The sequence below is a fragment of the Rosa rugosa genome, chromosome 2 (assembly GCF_958449725.1).
Source record: "Rosa rugosa chromosome 2, drRosRugo1.1, whole genome shotgun sequence".
Lineage (NCBI taxonomy): Eukaryota > Viridiplantae > Streptophyta > Magnoliopsida > Rosales > Rosaceae > Rosa > Rosa rugosa.
In genome coordinates this window covers 63,526,087-63,545,980 of record NC_084821.1, presented here as the reverse complement: position 1 = coordinate 63,545,980, position 19,894 = coordinate 63,526,087, and the positions used below count along the sequence as shown (strand labels likewise).

The following is a 19,894-nucleotide window of genomic DNA, read 5'->3' as shown; positions in this document are numbered from 1 at the left end:
ACTAAGATGCCAGTAGTAAAAGTCCATACTTCTAGTGGTAGGCAAGAAGACTAGGGAAACTTAAAGCATCCTTTTGCCCTTATCTTTAGGCCTAGGATGAGTACCAGTAGCTGCAGCATAGGTGAGCCGCAATGTAGCAACATTTGACTTCTTATTGGGGCGAGGGTTCTTGCTCCTGCTTCTAAGTGGCCTACCTATCTTTTTCTTCAGCTTCACCAGTGCGACATCAGTGTCGTCTTCTACCAAGACCTGGGCTTCAGCCTGCAAAGTAGGAAGCTTACAGCCTAAGATAGTTTTAAATTTCTTGGGGGAGGGGCTACATCCACTACTACACTATCTTTTCTTGGAGGGCAGAGCCTCCATATGCACAAGCTGCATCACTTCTGCACGTACATGCAATCCAATGCCAGTCCTTGAAGTAGGCACCAGTCCTGTAATCTACACATGCTCCACAACCTGCACTATGGCATATTCAACTGCAATCCTCCTTTCTGTGTATGCTATATATAGATTCAGTACCTGATGTAGAATTAACATTTGATCTCACCAACCTCCGAATGGTTGGCCTTTTCTTCTTTAAAATGGAGGAGGAAGCCATGAAGAAGTCACGATGATTCTGTGTCGAGAAGGAGAAGGAGCTTCCAGAAGTGGAGGGGCCAGTAAAGTTCAAAACCTTAGTAGCTGAGACTGCAACGCTAGGCTCCTCACACTTGGCTCCGGCATGTGTGATCAAACTACACTAAGGGCACCTGCCTTTCAGGTGCTCAAACTGGAACTATAAGACTGGTTCAACACCAACATCCAGAAAAATCTTGCGCTCAAATAAGACCGCTTTGGTAACGTTATGGGCAAACAAGATACAGATCAAACTTTGAACTTCTTCTTATCGTAGTCCAGAAAACCACTCAACAGATTGCCAATAACGGTGAAGTTTTCCAATTCTTCATACAAGGGAGGGGATCCCATAAACCCTAACCCACAAACGGACATGCTTGATAGGGACTTTATGGAGAGATTTGACGTTGTCGTACTCCTCAAGATAGACAAGAGCTTGATCAAAGCACCAAACAGCACCCTGTAAAACCTTGCTACGATCACGAACAGATTCAAACGAGAACAGGAAAAGATTTCCAGCCCGCTCCTGAACCTTAAAACCTTTGTCCACCATCCAAGTGCGGAGAAAGTGGGTTTTGAAGGCTGAAGGTAGACCGGTCGGCAGGTCAGAGGCTTCCCAATCAGAAAAGATTGGGTGGATCGGTGAACAGGGCCACCACCAATTGTCCCCAGATCTGCAGGAGCACTACCTCCCTTGGCAAGCGTAAAGGAGGTAGCAAAGCTAGCGGTGACAGCATCAATGGAGGCCATTGGATTGAGGGTGGATTGAGAATGAGAGCGAGATGAAGAAGCTAGGAGAAAGGGAGCGCTAGGGCGCCGTCGAAGCTAGGTTGAGAGAAAAGTCTCTCCAAGGGTTTTCCTTAATATCCACTAGTGTTGGTGTTACACACGCATGGCTTGCTGGGGGCATGGAGTGCAAATATTTCTGGTCATTTTCTCATGAAATATTTCACGCAGGGTCATTTTCATTTTGGCCAAAAACAGAGATATGCACTAGCTTTTCATTAACCTATATACATTATAATCTACACATTACATACAAATACTACAGTATCTATTATTAGTTTATTACATACAACATCCCTTGATTAAAATCAATATATTTGTTTCATTGAATTACATAATGTCCTTCAAAACAGAGGGTAAGACTCTGAAAACCTTTTCACCAGGTTTCAAACTCCAGTCTTCGTGAAGCTGGCATAGAGCTGCACCTGCAACTTTCCAAGCAAAGCCACATTTCTTGACATCTTGTGCACCAGTTTCAGTCCTAACACTCTTGGCATAGTCATAACAAACGTGATAAATAGCGAGTGCGCCATTATATATTTGTTGTCTGTGCCGCATATCACTTTGCTCAAACTCCTCAGCCTTGTATAGGATCTAAGATGGAAAATGCAGTTAGAGAACTAGGATGTCATTCATTATTAAGAAGCATTAAATATACAAAAGTCAAAGAGTACCTCTTTATACTTTCTTATGACAATATTGGCTGCCTGATTCTGGCCCTGTTTATCTTCGGCTCCCATGGCAGATGTCATCTCATTCCGGTAATCTTGGTATAGTTTCTTCCATTCTTTCAAGCTACCCTCAGGAACGTCAACTTCAAAAAGAGGAAGTTTCTGAATTTCTGCACAGAGGAAGAGCGTGCTAAAACTGTTTTTTTTGTTAATGGAAGGGGGCTTAAGAACAAGCAAACAATAGAGAACTTTTATCACCTTTGAGAGATCTGTCTTCTGTTTCATATTCATCCACCTTATCATAAATTGATCCCAAAATGGAAATTGAATGGTAGGAATCTAGGGGTTTCTTCTCCATGAAATGTGGGAACTTTTTCACCTTCAATTCTTTTGGAACTACAACCTGTTACACACACAGAGGGTAAGCTTAGTATCAAAGCACAGCCAGTCACTGCAAAGCACACTAAAATAATCAAGGATCATACAATGCTTGAACGTAAAATATAACTGACCTTAAAACCTTTTTTGGGTGCGTCGAGAGCTTCATAGTAAATATCAATCAATTGAAGTATCTTTGCCTTCAGTTCGTTTTTCTCATCAATACTCGTATCTCCTAAACTCAAAAATTTATCCATCCAAACCATCCAGTGTTGAGCTGCCTCACTCATTGTGAAGCTGAAATATCAGAATTTGCAACACAAGAATGAAGGAAGCATCAAACGTTGGAATCTTCATGAAAAATCTTGTACTAAGAATAAGACAAGAATAACCGTACTGTAAAGTGTGAACTATATATATAGTTAGGGAATGCTGTCTTAGTGCCAAGATACAAGTAGGATAGAAAGTTAGAAACCAATCAAACTGATTTGTAGAACTTGTATATAATTTTTTTATTCAACCTGATTTATATAAATAGTGGTTATTATTTACAGCAACAAATCAATAAAACTGAGGTTCAACAAATTACTTGACACATGATAGTGGTCACCAACTTCTAGAGTAGGTAAAAATGTTTCATATGGAGATTCTCCTTACTAATATGATCAATGAATGATTCTTTGTCTCCAGTAACTAAAAATGATATCAAAATGTTCTGTATAAGATTAAAGTCTAAATAGATCGACCAAATAATAGCTACGACACAGTGGGATCCTAATTGAAACCAAGAATTTGAATGTAGTACCAACTAAAATATTAATAATATAAAGCATACCTTGGTTCAAACCTAGTCTTCAAGAATAGTTTGATGAGCTCATCTTCTAGATCAACATTTGAAAGCTCGGTTGGTCTTTTACCATGAACTTTTTGGGTAGATGACTTTTCAATCCAAGGTTCACTTGGTTTAAACAATTCCAACAGCTGAAGTACTTCCAATAATGAGTGTTAAATATTAAAAGCAAACCAGATTATCAAGAGTGTGGAGTAGAGGTAAGAGAAATACAAGTCACTTAAATATTGTCCAATGAAAATTAGAAAAGAATTCAGAGTATGGGCTGTCTGATGATTCAAACTTTTCAAATCCCATATATTATTTCTTAGATGGAATGAATAAATATAAAAAATCAGTTAACAAAGCATGGAGTATCGATCAAAGAAAAAAGAAAAACAACATGGTAGTTAAGTGGTATGGAAAGCAAAATTATTTGCAATTCCATGCAGATCTATTAAAGTATTTCTAAAGTGCTTCTGCATGCTGAATTCAAAACAAAATGAGCATGGCTTGTGTAATTGCCAACCTGAGGGTTTCTTGAGATCCAGTATAGATCACCATCAAAATCTCCACCACCCATTTCATCCGCAACAGAACGTGGACCTTTACAAGAGAAGAATATACCGTACTTGGCATTTCCAACAACAGACTCTAGTTCCTTGACATACGTGGCTTTTAGGACATGAATATCACCGAAGTGTACACCAGGATTCCGGTACACTAGAACCTTTCCCGACAGTTGTCCATCTTTTCTACATAATCATTGACAAGAAGAATGTACAACAGTAAATATCATGAAGAATTCTAGCATAGGATAATCAAGAAAACAAGAATGTACAATAAAAACATTGATATAATGATATAATTGAAGGAAGCAAACACAGTTCTCTAGAACAGCTCTACTGGAACAAATACAAAAATGTTTACTGGAACAATTAGTCCATGATGCAATACAACCTAAAATGTATCACAATTTTTGCTTTAACAGTATCCTATCAAAAATAAAGAAAAAGAAATACAATGCATTAGTAAGAAAATGATAGTCCAAAGCTTACTAGCGAAAGTATATCGCACATCTATACATCATTAACATTAATTCTAGAAACTGTATTTCATAGCTAATGGCAGGGGCATGGACCAGAAAAGTAAGGACAATGTGTTGCTATAAAAAAATAAAAAAATAAAAAACATCAAGAAGTAGAACCAAAGGATTAACTCAATTCAATCTAGCTATAGTGTAACAGATATTAAACATATTATCAAATTCAGGAACAAACTTTATATAACAGAGGAGGAACATGTAAGAAATCATACATACAGGATAATGCAAACTTCATCTTTTTCAAGTTTTCCTGTTGGATCAGCTGTCCCCATCAAATAGTATGATTCAGGAATACAAATTTTCCCTTTTTTAAGATTGATATTTTCCATGTTCATAAGGGCTGAAAGACGATATTGCACATATGGTTCTTCAAGAGGAATACCACAGGAGATCATTTTCGCAACATTACTATTGTCGTCGATCTCGCCATATCTAAGGGCAACTGCAAATACAGACAGTAATGGAACCAATCAAAGAACTAGCCATGCTGGACAAAATACAAGTGGAACATAAAAGAAATAAAACAACGCTACTTAATCAATGGAAAGAAACAGAAAAAAAATTGGCGAGCAATTTGATCCCAAACAAAGGAAAAGGAATGAGAAAAGTTTTCTTTACCTCTGAATGCTGCACGTTTATTGCTATAAACATCACGAGTCTCTTCTAAAGCTTTCATAAGTAACTCGATGAAGTATTCTTTTGGCACCCCTCCATGGTATAAAAGTGCAATCAAGTTCCTCGACAAAGTTGTTCTCTTAGTAAGTTTACTGCAAGATCAAAAGTTTAAGGTGATTTATGCCTTAAATAATAGATAATAGAAACAGGTAATGCTCCCCCTGTATCTGAAATTCTCATTCATAACTAACATCTTTGAGATGAGCAAAACTGTCGTCATAAAATTTTAGCGTAACTATTCTAATTACTATTGTGATCTAAATCTTCCATAAGCATTAGAAGATGAAGTAGTCTCATGTCAACTATAATTGGTTCACGTTTGATACATGGAGTGTGAGTGACAAGTCTGTCACTCTCATACATTAGAACCTCAATGATTATTGTTGGATTTCCCCCTTAATTATAATTTTTGTCATTATGATTATATCATAATCGTCAACCTAGTCTAGATGATAGCTGAAACATTCAGTAGTTCCTTATGTTCAGCAGCTGTAGGTTTATTTCTTCACCATAACAGTTCAATTCTTTTACCTATATAATCTCTTCTCTAAGAGATAAATGTATATTACCTATTTTACCTATTACCAACTTCTACCTGGAATCAGAGTAGAGATCTGAAGAATTTTGTCCTACCTGTAGGTTTATTTCTTCACCATAACAGTTCAATTCTTTTACCTATATAATCTCTTCTCTAAGAGATAAATGTATATTACCTATTTTACCTATTACCAACTTCTACCTGGAATCAGAGTAGAGATCTGAAGAATTTTGTTTTTCCTTTCCTCCCTCTTGCTTCTAATAAATAAAGCTATATTCCAAAAATGTTGGAAATTTACCAGAAAGCATTACTCAAAGAAGCTCATATTCATATATAATCACATATCAATTTTTGTTTTATTTTTAACCTCAAAAGTATCTCACAGCACATGAGAAACTGTATCCAATATATGCGAATAATAACCAAGTTGATACAAAGTAAGTGATTTCACTGCAGGGAGCAATAGCATTTAAATTATTGTACGATGGATCTACCTTGTTCCTACTTCCTACTATCTCCAGTGAATTCACTGTTTGAGGATCTGACAATTTTGGATCTGGCTCAACTTTGACCATTGACGGTCGAATCTGCAATGTGTTTGGTGGAAGCTGCAAATTTTGATATAGAAATTGAAGCATTCCATCAATCACAAACCTTTTAGATGGTTTCAGATAAATTAGAAGAATTGCATTCCTGCCAGTGGTCAAATTGATCCTTTCCAAGAAGCCATTTTCAGGCTAATAAAACCTAATGAAATTTCACTTGTACTAAGTCCATACTAGCTCATCTGGTCCTTGTTAGCATACAAAAACTCCTTCAGCGAACTTGTTACATATATGTATACATCTCTTTGGAAAAATGAAAACAAATCAACTTAAAATGAAGTAATGAACGTTCCAAGGGTCCATTTAAGTGAAAATTTTAAAATGAGGGATTTGGATAAATAGAAAACTCCAGTTACCTATATGGACTTAGAACATTAATGTATAAATTTCGTTATTCATAACATTTACTTAATGACCACTCCCAGAAAAACAAGAGGAAAGTTTTATATAAAGTAAATACCTTTTTCAGTAATTTAAGTTGCATATTTCACTTACAATATCAAAAGTTTGGGATTGTCTACGGTGTACCTATACATCAAATAGACTAGTTCAATACAAAGATAGACTACCTAGATACAGAGGTAGACCAATTCAAGCTAGCCTACTTATTCATGGAGTCAATCTACCTTTATATCAAATCTAGCCTACTTGATGTATTGGTACATTAATGTACCGTAGAATTTTTTCAAAAGTTTTATTTGGATTTTATTAGAATAAGAAGTTGAGATATTTAATTCTTTCTTTTGATTACCCTCTTTTTATTTTCTTTCTTAATTAAAATGAAATGAATTAACTTCCAGTTGAACACACAGAGAGAGTTAACAGCTCCCCCTATCTCCATCTCGCACGCACTCATTCATTATTAACTGATACAGAAAGACAAACAGACCATACTCTGCTGATAACAGTATGACAGAACAATGTTTTGGATATTAGAATATGTAATGATATGACATGGAACCAAGTTGGCTCCAATAAGAAGTAATTTTTAAGAAAATGGCAGAAAACGTACCAGTTTATTGACAAGAAAAGTTCCTTTGATAGCATAGCCTTTGTAAAAAAGTCGGAACTGCATGAGCAAAGGCTACAGGGTGGAGGGAAAAAAACAAAAACAAAAATGAAATGAGAATCCACTGCAAGCCCACAACTGAAATTGCAACACTACATCCACATACCAGTTCCTGAGTTCTAGTGCCTGGCTGTTTCCATTCCAGAATGTTGTCCTCAAGTTCATCATCAGGATCATCAAGTCCCTAAAGCACGAATCAAAGATAAGTCTTGCACATAAAAGAAGAGGAGAAATATGGAGCTGTATCCATAAATTCAGATTGGCTCAACCATTGAGACAAGTGCAAAGATAAGAAAAGGTTCATTCATTTCCAGGAGACAGAATTCAATGCGCCTAGCCCGTTCCAGATTGGCTCAACCATTGAGACAGGGTACAAAGATATAAAGAAAATCATACTTGCAGAAGGCACAGAATAATGGGGCATAAAAATGACTCTTGCCATGTTATACATATTGCCCTTGCACACCGAGTTTTTTTTCCAGCTGTGTGACGAACTAACCTGTCATACCAAGTGACCAGGTGAACTATCCTGTCTTATATTCTTCTTCTGTATCCATATTCATGGTTATAAGATCTCTATGTCTACCTATATATGGCAATACAGCACAAGGAAAACCTACTAGTTTCAAATATTACCCACTCTGCAATCACTTATTTTAAATGCTCTATCATAAGTCAAAAAAAAAAAAAAAACTCTATCACAAGTCAAACTGCAGTTTGACGGTAATTCAACTATGATTGTAGTATATAGTCACTATTGCTTCAAATAATATGCATAAACTTAAGAGCTAACTAAAACAGAATCAGAAACCTCGATGTGTTCATTATTGATAAGCTCTCCTTTGTGTGCTATCTCAGGACAAAGTAAAGCCAGATCCTCAGATATAAATCCCGTGCCATCAGTATGTATACGAGCTTTTCCATCTACATAGATGGGATTACCAGACTCATCCTGCAATTTAGAAAAGGAAAAAAAAAAAAAAAAGGAAGAAAAATAACTGTGCTTTTAAAATTGAAATGAAAGAAATTTGAAGAAAAGGAAAGATAAGGACCAGGGAAATAATAATTAGGAAAGGCGAGAAAGTTCATGGAAAAATGGTTTCAAGGATCATACGAGACAGTATTCTTCATTGATGAACTCAACCTTGACAAGTGACCAATTCACTTCTAAAGTAACTGTCTTGGACAAAATGAGAGATAACCTGAATCCCGGACACGGATGGTAATTTAGAATCAGAAAATAGAATTGATTGTATACAGCTCGGGAAAGAAATTTGCTATACCTAGCCATGTAATTAGCCAAACTAGGCCCAGTGTGTACGTGCGTCAAAAGAGATCTACCTTCATGCATCGTTTTGCCAGCTAACTTATAGAATTTACCCATGTCTATCGCTGCATCAGAGCTCATACGAACAAAGTAACATTTCACAGGTGATGAAGTTGGGTCTTTCAACTTATTCTTTCCTTTGTTACCACCAACACTGTACACTGATTCATAACCATTACAAGAAAGAATTAGAGAAATGATAATAAGTTCTGCTAGGATTCTTAACAACACAATACTACGAATCCGAATTCTATGTGACAAAAAGAAGTGTTGACACATAGAATCCCAATTCTGCTATGATAGCTAATATGGACGACATAGACATACGCATACATGCAATGTACGTATGTGTGTCTACCTGATGGTTGTATCAAGAAAAGAATAAACCATTATGAATTAGCAATTTATTCTATTTTTTACTCAAACAAGCATTGTCCTAAGTAAGAATGTGGTCATTAGAACTATGAACTCAATCAAGAAAGCTACATAGAAGAAGAATTTCAATAGTGATTAGGGAAGAAAACTTTTCAAGAACTGGAAATACAAAATTAAAAAAATGAAGGCTTGAAAAGCATACCAAAGTGACCATATCGCCGCAAACCAACAAGAATGCCTTCTCGCATTAACTTGCTATATGTACCATAATTATTATCAAAAAGACTACTGGAACCTTCCCCTTGGGTAAATTTCACCTCTAAAACATTGTCATCGTCTAACCATTTCTGTAGGAGAGTTCTTGGTTTGTCTAGGAAGGGACCCTGAGTTTATTATTAAAAAAAAAAAAAAAAAAAATGTTACCTATCCGATGTCTGCAAAATGAAATGTCAACAATGGTAACAGAACATGATGATCATTAACAGAAATAAATGCTTAGAATCCAGTGGAAATTGCTTACTTTCATAGTATATAGATTTAAAGGGCCTCGTGTTTGACAAGAAAAATAAAAAACATGATTTCTAGAAAAGAATTGCAGACAGTTAATTATACACTGCCATAGAAGCTTTTGTAAAACCATAGTTACATGCTCACAACATATGCACAACAATCATAAAAAGATCAAGGCTTACCTTCTGCAATAACAGACATGGATTCCATCTTATGCAACTGCTTAACTCGATTACTGAATGTGGTCTTCTGTTACTTACCAACTTGCTTCTCAATGGACAGAACAATATGCAATAGTTGTGGTAGTAATCAGGGACCAATTCATCTGTATATATATGAGACTTAAACCTCAAGAAGCTTCCCATTAAAGCATTCCTTGTCGGTTTAGGTTTCACTATTAGATTCCTAATGTATCACAACTTATAGCCTTTCTTGTTGACTAAGCAATGGATTACTATCCTTAATGAATTGATACACTACTTCATTAAGTCACTAGTATTGATTCACTGTTTGTATCCATGTTAAACTAGGATTGATATTAAGCTAATCATCAATTACTTTATGATGATATGTGTTATGTCCATATTTGATCTTACAATCTCCCCCTTGGACTCACACATATCATGCTCGATGATTTGCACCAGAGAACATCAAAACCTACTTAACTTACTGAAGTGCGCGCCAGATAACAAACTCAAATCGAAAATCCATTCCAACATGGTCAGATCACAGTTACTTATGTAGAGCAAGAAACAGTATACATTTTAACAAAAATGCAGAGTTTCAAAACCACTAACACAAGCTTCTGCAATCTACATATGTTCAACCAGAAGTGATACAATATATGTTAATGTGTATCAACAAGTAAACATATATTAGGTCCTACTTTATGTTTCTAAAACCAGAAACTCAAGCAAATTCACTGAACACTGATGGCTTAAAAATATTGCTTGAACCTTAACATCATGCTTCACATGATTTAAGCCATCTGATAGCAAGTATAACTTTAAACACAAAATCGATAATTTTCAGAACATTCAACAAAAACTGCAGCAATAACCAGAATCTGAAAATACCTCAAAATTTATTAATAATAAAATCTGTCATTACAAATAAGTTGTGATAAATAAAGTCAAAAGATCACAACTAAAAAATACAAGAACTCAAAAAACCTTAGAAATTTAAATTGCTCCAACTGGATTAACTCTCTACTGAACCTAAGCATCTAGATTAGCTAAAACTCCAATGCTGGCTGTATGTTTCTGGAATGCTGCTACTGACAAGGCCTTGGTGAAGGGGTCTGCTAGCTGTGAATTCGTGTCAATGCTCAAAACAGCTATCTCACCATGCTTAACCCTTTCTCTAACACTGTAATACTTTAAATCAATGTGTTTAGAATTATTTGATCTTTTACTGTTCTTGCTAAAGAAAACTGCTGCTTCATTATCACAATAAATCACAAGTGTGCCTGCCACAATGTGACTTAACACTTTGGTCTGCATCAAGAAATTCCTGATCCAAAGTCCTTCACACACAGTTTCATATACTGCAATAAATTCAGCTTGCATGGTGGAGGTTGAAACTAGAGTTTGCTTCATGGTTTTCCAAGCAACTGCACCTCCTGCTAGCATGTACACATATCCACAAGTTGACTTCTTGGAGTCTGGATAGTTCCCTGCGAAATCAGAATCTGAAAATCCAACGAGTTTCAGATCCTCCACTTGCCTATAAACTAGCATGTGATTCTTTGTTTTCTGCAAGCACCTCAACACTTTCTTCCCAGCTACCCAATGTTCATGGCCTGGATTAGACTGGAATCTCGATAAAATCCCTACTGCAAAAGACAAGTCTGGCCTAGTGCAGACTTGTGCATACATGAGACTTCCTACAAGTCTAGCATAAGGCTTTGACTCCATAATTTCTTTCTCAACATCACTATTAGGACTCTGCTTCTTGGTTAACTTATCACATTTGGACATGGGAACTTCTCCAGCTGCACACTTCTCCATACCAAATCTCTTCAAAACTTTGGTAATATAATTCTGTTGAGACAAACCAAGTAGTCTCTGTGCTCTATCTCTTTTAATCTCAATGCCTAGTACATAGGATGCTTCTCCTAAGTCTTTCATGTCAAAATTCTTTGACAGAAAGCTCTTGGTGTCTTTAAGCAGTTTAAAGTTACTGCTAGCCAAAAGTATATCATCGACATAGAGTACTAGGAAAATAAAATTGTTCCCAACTGTCTTCAAGTAAACACACTCATCAACAAGATTCTCTGTAAATCCAAAAGTAGAAATCACATAATCAAATTTCTTGTACCACTGTCTAGAAGCTTGTTTAAGGCCATAAATTGATTTTCTTAACCTGCATACTAAGTTTTCACTTCCAGCTTGCACAAAACCTTCTGGCTGCTTCATATAAATCACTTCATCTAGTTCACCATTCAAAAAGGCTGTCTTAACATCCATTTGGTGTAGCTCCATATCAAAGTGAGCCACTAAAGCCATGATTATCCTAAACGAGTCTTTTGTAGAAACTGGAGAAAAAGTCTCAGTAAAATCAATGCCCTCCTTCTGTGTAAAACCCTTGGCAACTAATCTTGCTTTATGTCTCTCTACATTGCCATTTGCATCTCTTTTGGTTTTGAAAACCCATTTACAACCTATAGGTTTCTGATTAGGGTCAGGTTCAACTAATTCCCAAACTGCATTTTGGCTCATGGAATCAATTTCTGCTTCCATTGCTAGCTGCCATTGGTGAGATTCATTACTTTCAATAGCCTGGTTAAATGTAGTTGGATCATTGTCCTCTGCACAGTCCATTTCAATTTCTGCTTCTTGCAGATAAACAATGTAGTCACTATCTTCCCCCCCATAAGTTGGTTTTCTTGCTCTCTGTGATCTTCTAGGCTGAGGGTTGACAGGGACTTGATCAGTTACTTGACCAGTGACAGTTACTTGGTTAGTTACTTGACCAGTGACATGATCAGTTACTTGTCCAGCGACAGTTACTTGGTCAGTGACTTGACCAGTGACAGGTACTTGGCCAGTTACATGGTCAGTTACATGACCAGGTACAGTTACTTGGTCAGTGACATGGTCAGTGACATGACCAGTTACATGACCGGTTACTTGATCAGGGACAGTTACGTGGTCAGTTACTCGACCAGTGACTCGATCAGTTACATCTTGTTCTAAAGGCAATACAACACTTATATTCTCATCCGACACAATTTCCTCAAAATCTGAGGTTAAATCCTCAAGGTTTGTATTGTGAACTTTTTCACTTAGAAACTTTACTTGATGTGTTTCAAAAATTCTAGGTGAATGATGAGCAGAATATAATTTATAGCCTTTAGATTTATCTGGATAACCTATAAAATAGCAACTAACTGTCTTAGGATCAAGTTTATTCAAGCTTGGATTATAAATCCTAGCTTCTGCATGACATCCCCAAACATGGCAGTGATGAAGACTAGGTTTTCTGCCACACCAAAGCTCAAAAGCAGTCTTTTCTATAGCTTTGCTAGGTGTTCTGTTGCAAATATAATTTGCAGTTTTTAAAGCCTCACCCCACAAAAATTTTGGCAAACCAGTTGTACACATCATGCATCTAACCATGTTCAAAAGGGTCCTATTCTTTCTCTCTGCAACACCATTCTGTTGTGGGTTATAGGGTGTTGTATATTGAGCTTTAATTCCATTGTCTTGCAAAAACAAGGCAAATGGACCATTTTGTTGGCCGGATTCAGTGTACTTGCCATAGAACTCACCCCCTCTATCTGATCTTACTGTTTTGATTTTCTTTTCTAGTTGATTTTCTACCTCAGACTTAAAGATTTGAAAAGCTTTCAATGCTTGTGCCTTTTCTGAAAGTAGATAAACATAACTGTATCTAGAAAAATCATCAATGAATGTGATAAAATACACATTCCCACAGATAGTTTGATGCCTAAATGGTCCACATATATCAGTGTGTATGAGTTCTAATAAATTTTGGCTTCTATATGCAGTCTTCTTTCTAGTATTAGTTATTTTTCCCTTAAAGCATTCAACACAGTCTGTTAGATCAGAAAAATCAAGTTCATTTAGGATGTTGTTTTTCACCAAAATTTTCAGTCTCTCTTTTGAAACATGGCCGAGTCTTCTATGCCATAAAAATGCAGACTTTTCATTTAGTTTGGTTCTTTTAACACCTGTTAAAGTGCTAGTACTGTTGGTGTTATTTTCAACAAGTAAAATTTCTTGTTGAGCCATTGAACAATTTAACTGTAAATAATCATTCATAATAACACCAGAACCAATTTGAACAGAATTTTTAGAAATAAGAATTCCATTACTATCCATAACAAGTCTACAACCAGATTTTACTAAAAGAGAAACTGAAACCAAATTCCTTCTCATGGAAGGTACATAAAAAACATTGTCCAGAACTAATAATTTTCCTAATCCTAAATCGAGCTTTAAGGTTCCAATAGCCTTGACTGCCACTCTCATGTCGTTGCCTACACACAGGTTCACTTCATCACTTTTTGGGATTCTCCTCCTTATGAATCCCTGCAAAGAATTAGTAATATGAATAGGTGAGCCTGAATCTATCCACCAAGACTGTGGTTCAACATTTATAAGATTAATTTCTAAGGAAAAAACTGTATTAGAAATTTTTTTACCCTTTTTGGCTAACCAATTCTTATAGTCAGTGCAGTCCTTTTTCATGTGTCCTACTCTTTTGCAAAAGTAGCACTTGAACCTGAATGGCCTGTTTTCCTTGGCCACTGCAGCTGTTGAACTCTTAGTTATGGCTTTGGTAGGCTTGAGCTTGTTCTGGGGCTTTTTCCTTTTAGGCTTCTCAATGAGGTTAATGGTTGTAGCAGGTTCCTTTTCTTCCTTGATCCTAGATTCCTCATCCACACAGATGGATATAAGTTCATCTAGAGTCCAGTTTCCCTTTTGAGAGTTGTAACTGGTCCTAAGATGACTAAAACTGTTAGGCAAGGAATGTAGTGCATAATGCACTACTTGCTCATCCCTAACCCCCATTAAGAGTTCCCTGAGTCTGCCATTTATATTGATCATCTTCATAATATGCTCTCTAACTCCCCCTGAACCCATGTACTTCAAATCATGAAACTCCTTGGTTAGCCTAGCTGCTTCTGCTTTTTCACTTTCTTTAAACTTAGCACCTATGAGTTCCAGAAAATCTGATACTAGCTCAGGCTCTTCTATACTTCCCCTGACAGTCTTAGACATAGATGTTCTGATGAGGTTCTTAGCCATTCTATTGGATCTATGCCACTTCTTGTAAATGTCAGTATCTTTCTTGGTGCTCTTTTCATTTAACTCTTCAGGCTTATCCTCAATAAAGCAGTAGTCTATGTTCTCATGCATTCCCATATAATTTTCCACAGAGTCTAGCCAAGCTCTATAGTTGGTTCCAGTTAACATCAAGACACTGTTCAAGTTCATGTAAGAGTTACCTAAGGAGCAAAACAAAAATTCGAGTGAGTTATCAGTTTGTAAAGAAAATATGTTTAAGTTTTCTGTGTTTTATTTAGCTTTAAGTAACCAAAACAAGAACATACAGAAAACCTAAACAACCATACTTGCATTCATGTCAGTCCATAACAAAAACAATATTAAGCATCACTTTTGAGCAGAAACTTAATATCCTGGAGTTCTTTATCAATATGCCATGTTCAATGAAAACAAGTTATCCAAAGAAATTTATCCACATCTTTAGACAGAAGAAAAATTTCTAAGTATCCGTATTTATTTTCATCAAGCATGCATACTGCTGTTTTGTATTCTAAAACCATACTTAACCACTTCTTTGGAAGATAAAACTGAAGCATAGTTTTAAAACACAAAACACAATTTCAGTTTTGTTACTCGATCAGGTACAGTTACTTGGTCAGTTGCTTGGTCAGTTACTTGACCAGTTACACGTACCTGATCAATGTTTTCTGCCAACATCAATGAAGGATGCTTTGTGCATCATAATCACTTATGCCAACAGAAAACCACAAAACATATGAGCTCTTTTACTTTACATTCTATCCAGATTCATCCTTGTAAGAAAATTAAGCTCTTGTATCTGTCAACTTTAACAACGTGTAAACAAAATCTGGGAGATTTCTGTTCTTCATACAATTTTACACAATCACAGATACAATACCATATCATCAATCAATTCAACATGCATATTCAAGCATAACCAAAATTGATTCGATTCCAAGAAACCACAGAACAATCAAGAAATTGTAAATTTCATCCGGTCACCATCTACTCTAGCCTAACGCACGCCGGGAATGCAACTAGGGTTCTTAGGCACAATCAAAACTTAATTATCATGCTATGAATCGAAAACAATTTTCACAGAAAAACCTGTTTTTGCTTTTTCCCCAATCTGCTGCTTAAAAAAAAAATCATAGCGGAAGCGTGAATTTTATAATTAACCAGATGCAGCAGTCGACTTAAGTAACTTACCTTGATCAGGTACCTGACCAGTTACTTGGTCAGTTACCTGGTCAGTTACTTACTTGGTCAGGTACCTGACCAGTTACATGACCAGTGACTTGGTCAGTAACCTGATCAATTACTTGACCCGTAAAGCAAAAACCCTTAAAAAAAAATTTTATGTTTGTTTTGCAAAACCCTAAAACGATTTTTCATATTTGTGAGCCTATGCTCTGATACCAATTGTAAAACCATAGTTACATGCTCACAACATATGCACAACAATCATAAAAAGATCAAGGCTTACCTTCTGCAATAACAGACATGGATTCCATCTTATGCAACTGCTTAACTCGATTACTGAATGTGGTCTTCTGTTACTTACCAACTTGCTTCTCAATGGACAGAACAATATGCAATAGTTGTGGTAGTAATCAGGGACCAATTCATCTGTATATATATGAGACTTAAACCTCAAGAAGCTTCCCATTAAAGCATTCCTTGTCGGTTTAGGTTTCACTATTAGATTCCTAATGTATCACAACTTATAGCCTTTCTTGTCGACTAAGCAATGGATTACTATCCTTAATGAATTGATACACTACTTCATTAAGTCACTAGTATTGATTCACTGTTTGTATCCATGTTAAACTAGGATTGATATTAAGCTAATCATCAATTACTTTATGATGATATGTGTTATGTCCATATTTGATCTTACAGCTTGAGCTTGGAACTTTAGACTTGCTATGTAAACATTGGAAATTAAATCCAAAATGTTGGCACTTAAAAACCTCCTCCAAAAACCAATGAGAATATCACATCCCACCCAACGCTGTAAAGCCATAGGTATTAGTATCCTGATTGGGTTTTAAGTAATGATTACCTACATTACAGCTTCTCTCTGAAATATATGAATTTTTCTCCTCCTGTGTATGCATATGCAAGTATCGAAACACATTTGCATGCAACTAAACAAACTGAGGGTACAGCAGAAACCTTGAACTTGCAACTCCCATCCACGGAAACATAACAATAGTAGTGGTGTGTTCTTTGAGAATCCCAATCAGAATACTATAATACAACCAAAACATGAAAGCGTCAGATACAGTCAGGGATACCAGGGCGGCTTATGCAGGTGTTACAGAAGACTAACAATGATTCTTTAGAAGGAGAATAGAAAGAAGCTAACAATTAATGGATTAGAATTTCTCTTTAAAATCTCAAGACTTTCAAAACTGTGTAACACATTAACATCAGTATTTTAATCCCTGAACTACTTGAGAAGTATAAACCTGATGAGTGAAAGGTTTTGACCAGAGTGGTCCAAAATCATTTTATGAACTTCTGCAAGGATATTTGTGAAGAGTTACGAGGAAAACCATCTCTCTTTGATAAGAAAAAGGTACCAAAATATGGCTTGGTGCAGATTATGAAAAGTAAGGCATTAATATGCAGAAGAGCAAGAGTGAGAGAGTGATAATCACCAATCGTCGGTCAGCCTTGCCAACATTGTTTTCACCCAAAGCATGCCAAACTTTGGTCTCGAAGTTTACCATTGGCAAATTTTTCCAGCGCCTAATAGCCTCCACTTCTATTACATCTTTTAACTTCGTTCTGAGAATAAATAAATGAGTGAAGACAGCAGGGACACATTTTAATCAAGATGAGCTTTAAAACGAAATAAACAACAAAAGGAAAGAGAAAAAACAGAAAGAAAAATACTTTGTCATACCCTCCAGCATAACTTAATATTAGAAATTGTCTTCTGAACTCGAGTTCTCCCAGAGCTTCTAAGTGTGATGGTCCATGGTCACCAGGATGGTATAGAACTGGGGAGTGAGTGACAGTCTCACCTGCATCAACACGCATTCAAACTCGCATGGAGACAATTGGTTTAAGGTAACACAAAACACCATCGATCACAATGCAAAGCATTAAAAAAAGTATTGAAAGTCTGACCTTGAAAGCTCTTATAAAGTTGAACAGGAGTAACAGGAGAGGCAGATAGGGTTTGAAAAGGAGAATTATGGACACCTGTAGAAGAATAAGCAGAGGAATCAGGTTCACATATATGGAAACAGAAATGGTTTTAAGATAACATAAAATACCATCATTGCTGAAAATATGACCTATTAAAGCTATCATAACTTTGCACAGGAATACTAGAAGGAGTAAATAGGATTTGATAACGAAACATCCAAGAAAGCTTTCATAACATTGGACAGAAATGGGTTCATGATCAACACAACACATTATTCATCAGTGCAAAACATCAAATAAAGAAAAGCAAGTCTGACCTTGGAACCTCTCATAGAGTTGTCTATAAGTATTAGAAGGAGCAGACAGGATTTGATAAGGAGAAGGGGAGGAATAAGGTGATTGGCCATTGCACACTGTCATCGGGGATGGGTTGGGAGTCTCACCTGCACCAAACAAACACTGAGGCTGTTTAATTCATTATAAAACTCTGTTGATCAGTAACCATCACTCAGAATAGAAGTCTAACCCTGAGGCTGAGAACTGGAATAAAATGGTGCATCAGTACTAGTAGGAGAAGAATGGCTCTGATAATAAGAAGTCTGGAAAGCTTCAGAAGGAGAAGCTGAAGAATAGAGTGGCTGTCGATTATAGTCTTGATGTTGCTCTACACCAGGAGAACCACAAGGAATTGTCTCACCTGCAACAAAGCTCTCACTCATATTACACAATCGGCTTCATTTAGGAATTCCATGAAACAACAATTGATCAAATTGAAAAAGCATATAATTAAAAGTCTGACTCTGACCTTGAGAGCTCAAATATAGCCGCTGAAAAACAGAGGAACAGAGTCCACTCTCTTCAGACTGGTCTACAACTGCAAACACCACCGCACCCTCAAACTCAAATTGAGACAGAAATTGCTGCTTCCAACTTGACAAAGAAAGTAAAAAATCCAAACCTTGAGAATGATCAGGGCTGTGATAAAGCTGTGCAGGACTAGTAACAGAAGAAGAAGAAGCAGAGGGACTCTGAGGGGTCCAAACTGTTCTAGAAGAAGGAGACGAAGAAGATTCATTCTCTAGTTTCCTGATCATGAAAGCAATGAATCCATTGAGGGTTCTGATCTCAGTTTTGCTGTTGTAAATTTGGTCCAGCACGTAGAGGGCGTCTTGCTCGCTCAGCAATGCCAGCTTTCTTCTGATGCCGTCGTCCGGCTGCGGTTGCTTCTTAAGTTGGCATATTCGATCCAGCGATTGCTGCACGGAGTCGAGTAGCTGGAAGCCGAACATGGCTGCTTGGTTGAAGGGCACTGCTGCTTTGGGTTGAGTGTGGTGGTCAGAAACTTAAAAACTGTGGTGGTTGTAGTTTCCCGCTCTTGCACCGTTTGTATGAGGCTGCGTTTGGCGACACATGTCATCACGTTTTCCGAGAAGGGAACGTTCCAATCATCCAATGGTGTTGTGTGCTCGGGAAGCTTTGTTCTTTTTTTCATTTAACCCACGGGATATGAGACATCGTCGATTAGTGTATTTCCTCCTTGGTAAACGACGGCGTTCGATGCCAGAAACAGTACAGATTTTCAAACACAGTCCACTGTGGAAGATACTATTTCGGACCATAACGATGATGATTTGTCATAAAGGTCAAATCTTTTGAGCTAAAAAAGGAAATGGCAGAGGCTAAGAGCCTAAAAGATTGAATCTTGACTCAGATTTTCTAACTCAGTTGACTCATTTTTTTGAAACAAGTGTGAAAAAAGGGTTTTTACTATTTAGTAATCTTCTCCTAATATTAAAACTAGTTCTTCTCAATAATAATTCATTGTGAAAGCGTTTAAACACCACAATTGGTGGAGTATTTAGGGATTCAGAGGGCTTGTTCAGGGGTGCTTTTGCACATAGAATTATTGTTTCTAGTGCAATTGAGGCTGAACTTTCGGCGGTTATGGAAGCTATAAGGGTGGCCTCGGAGAG

General features: G+C 36.7%; 1 protein-coding gene across 1 annotated transcript; it reads right to left on the bottom strand.

Moving 5' to 3' along the window:
• Positions 1–1,731: 1,731 nt before the first annotated feature.
• On the bottom strand, positions 1,732–19,233 carry LOC133733647 (probable RNA-dependent RNA polymerase 3). Its single transcript, XM_062161294.1, has 21 exons — positions 19,022–19,233; positions 18,853–18,879; positions 18,505–18,559; positions 17,674–17,794; positions 17,426–17,555; positions 16,938–17,012; positions 9,176–9,356; positions 8,555–8,759; positions 8,386–8,473; positions 8,083–8,223; positions 7,378–7,455; positions 7,215–7,286; positions 6,081–6,205; positions 5,003–5,151; positions 4,601–4,826; positions 3,809–4,034; positions 3,286–3,431; positions 2,585–2,747; positions 2,331–2,475; positions 2,076–2,242; positions 1,732–1,995 (listed from the first exon to the last, which is right to left on the bottom strand). The coding sequence occupies exons 1-21, from the start codon at positions 19,208–19,210 to the stop codon at positions 1,732–1,734; spliced, it is 2,973 nt and encodes a 990-aa protein (XP_062017278.1). The 5' UTR covers positions 19,211–19,233.
• Positions 19,234–19,894: the final 661 nt, after the last annotated feature.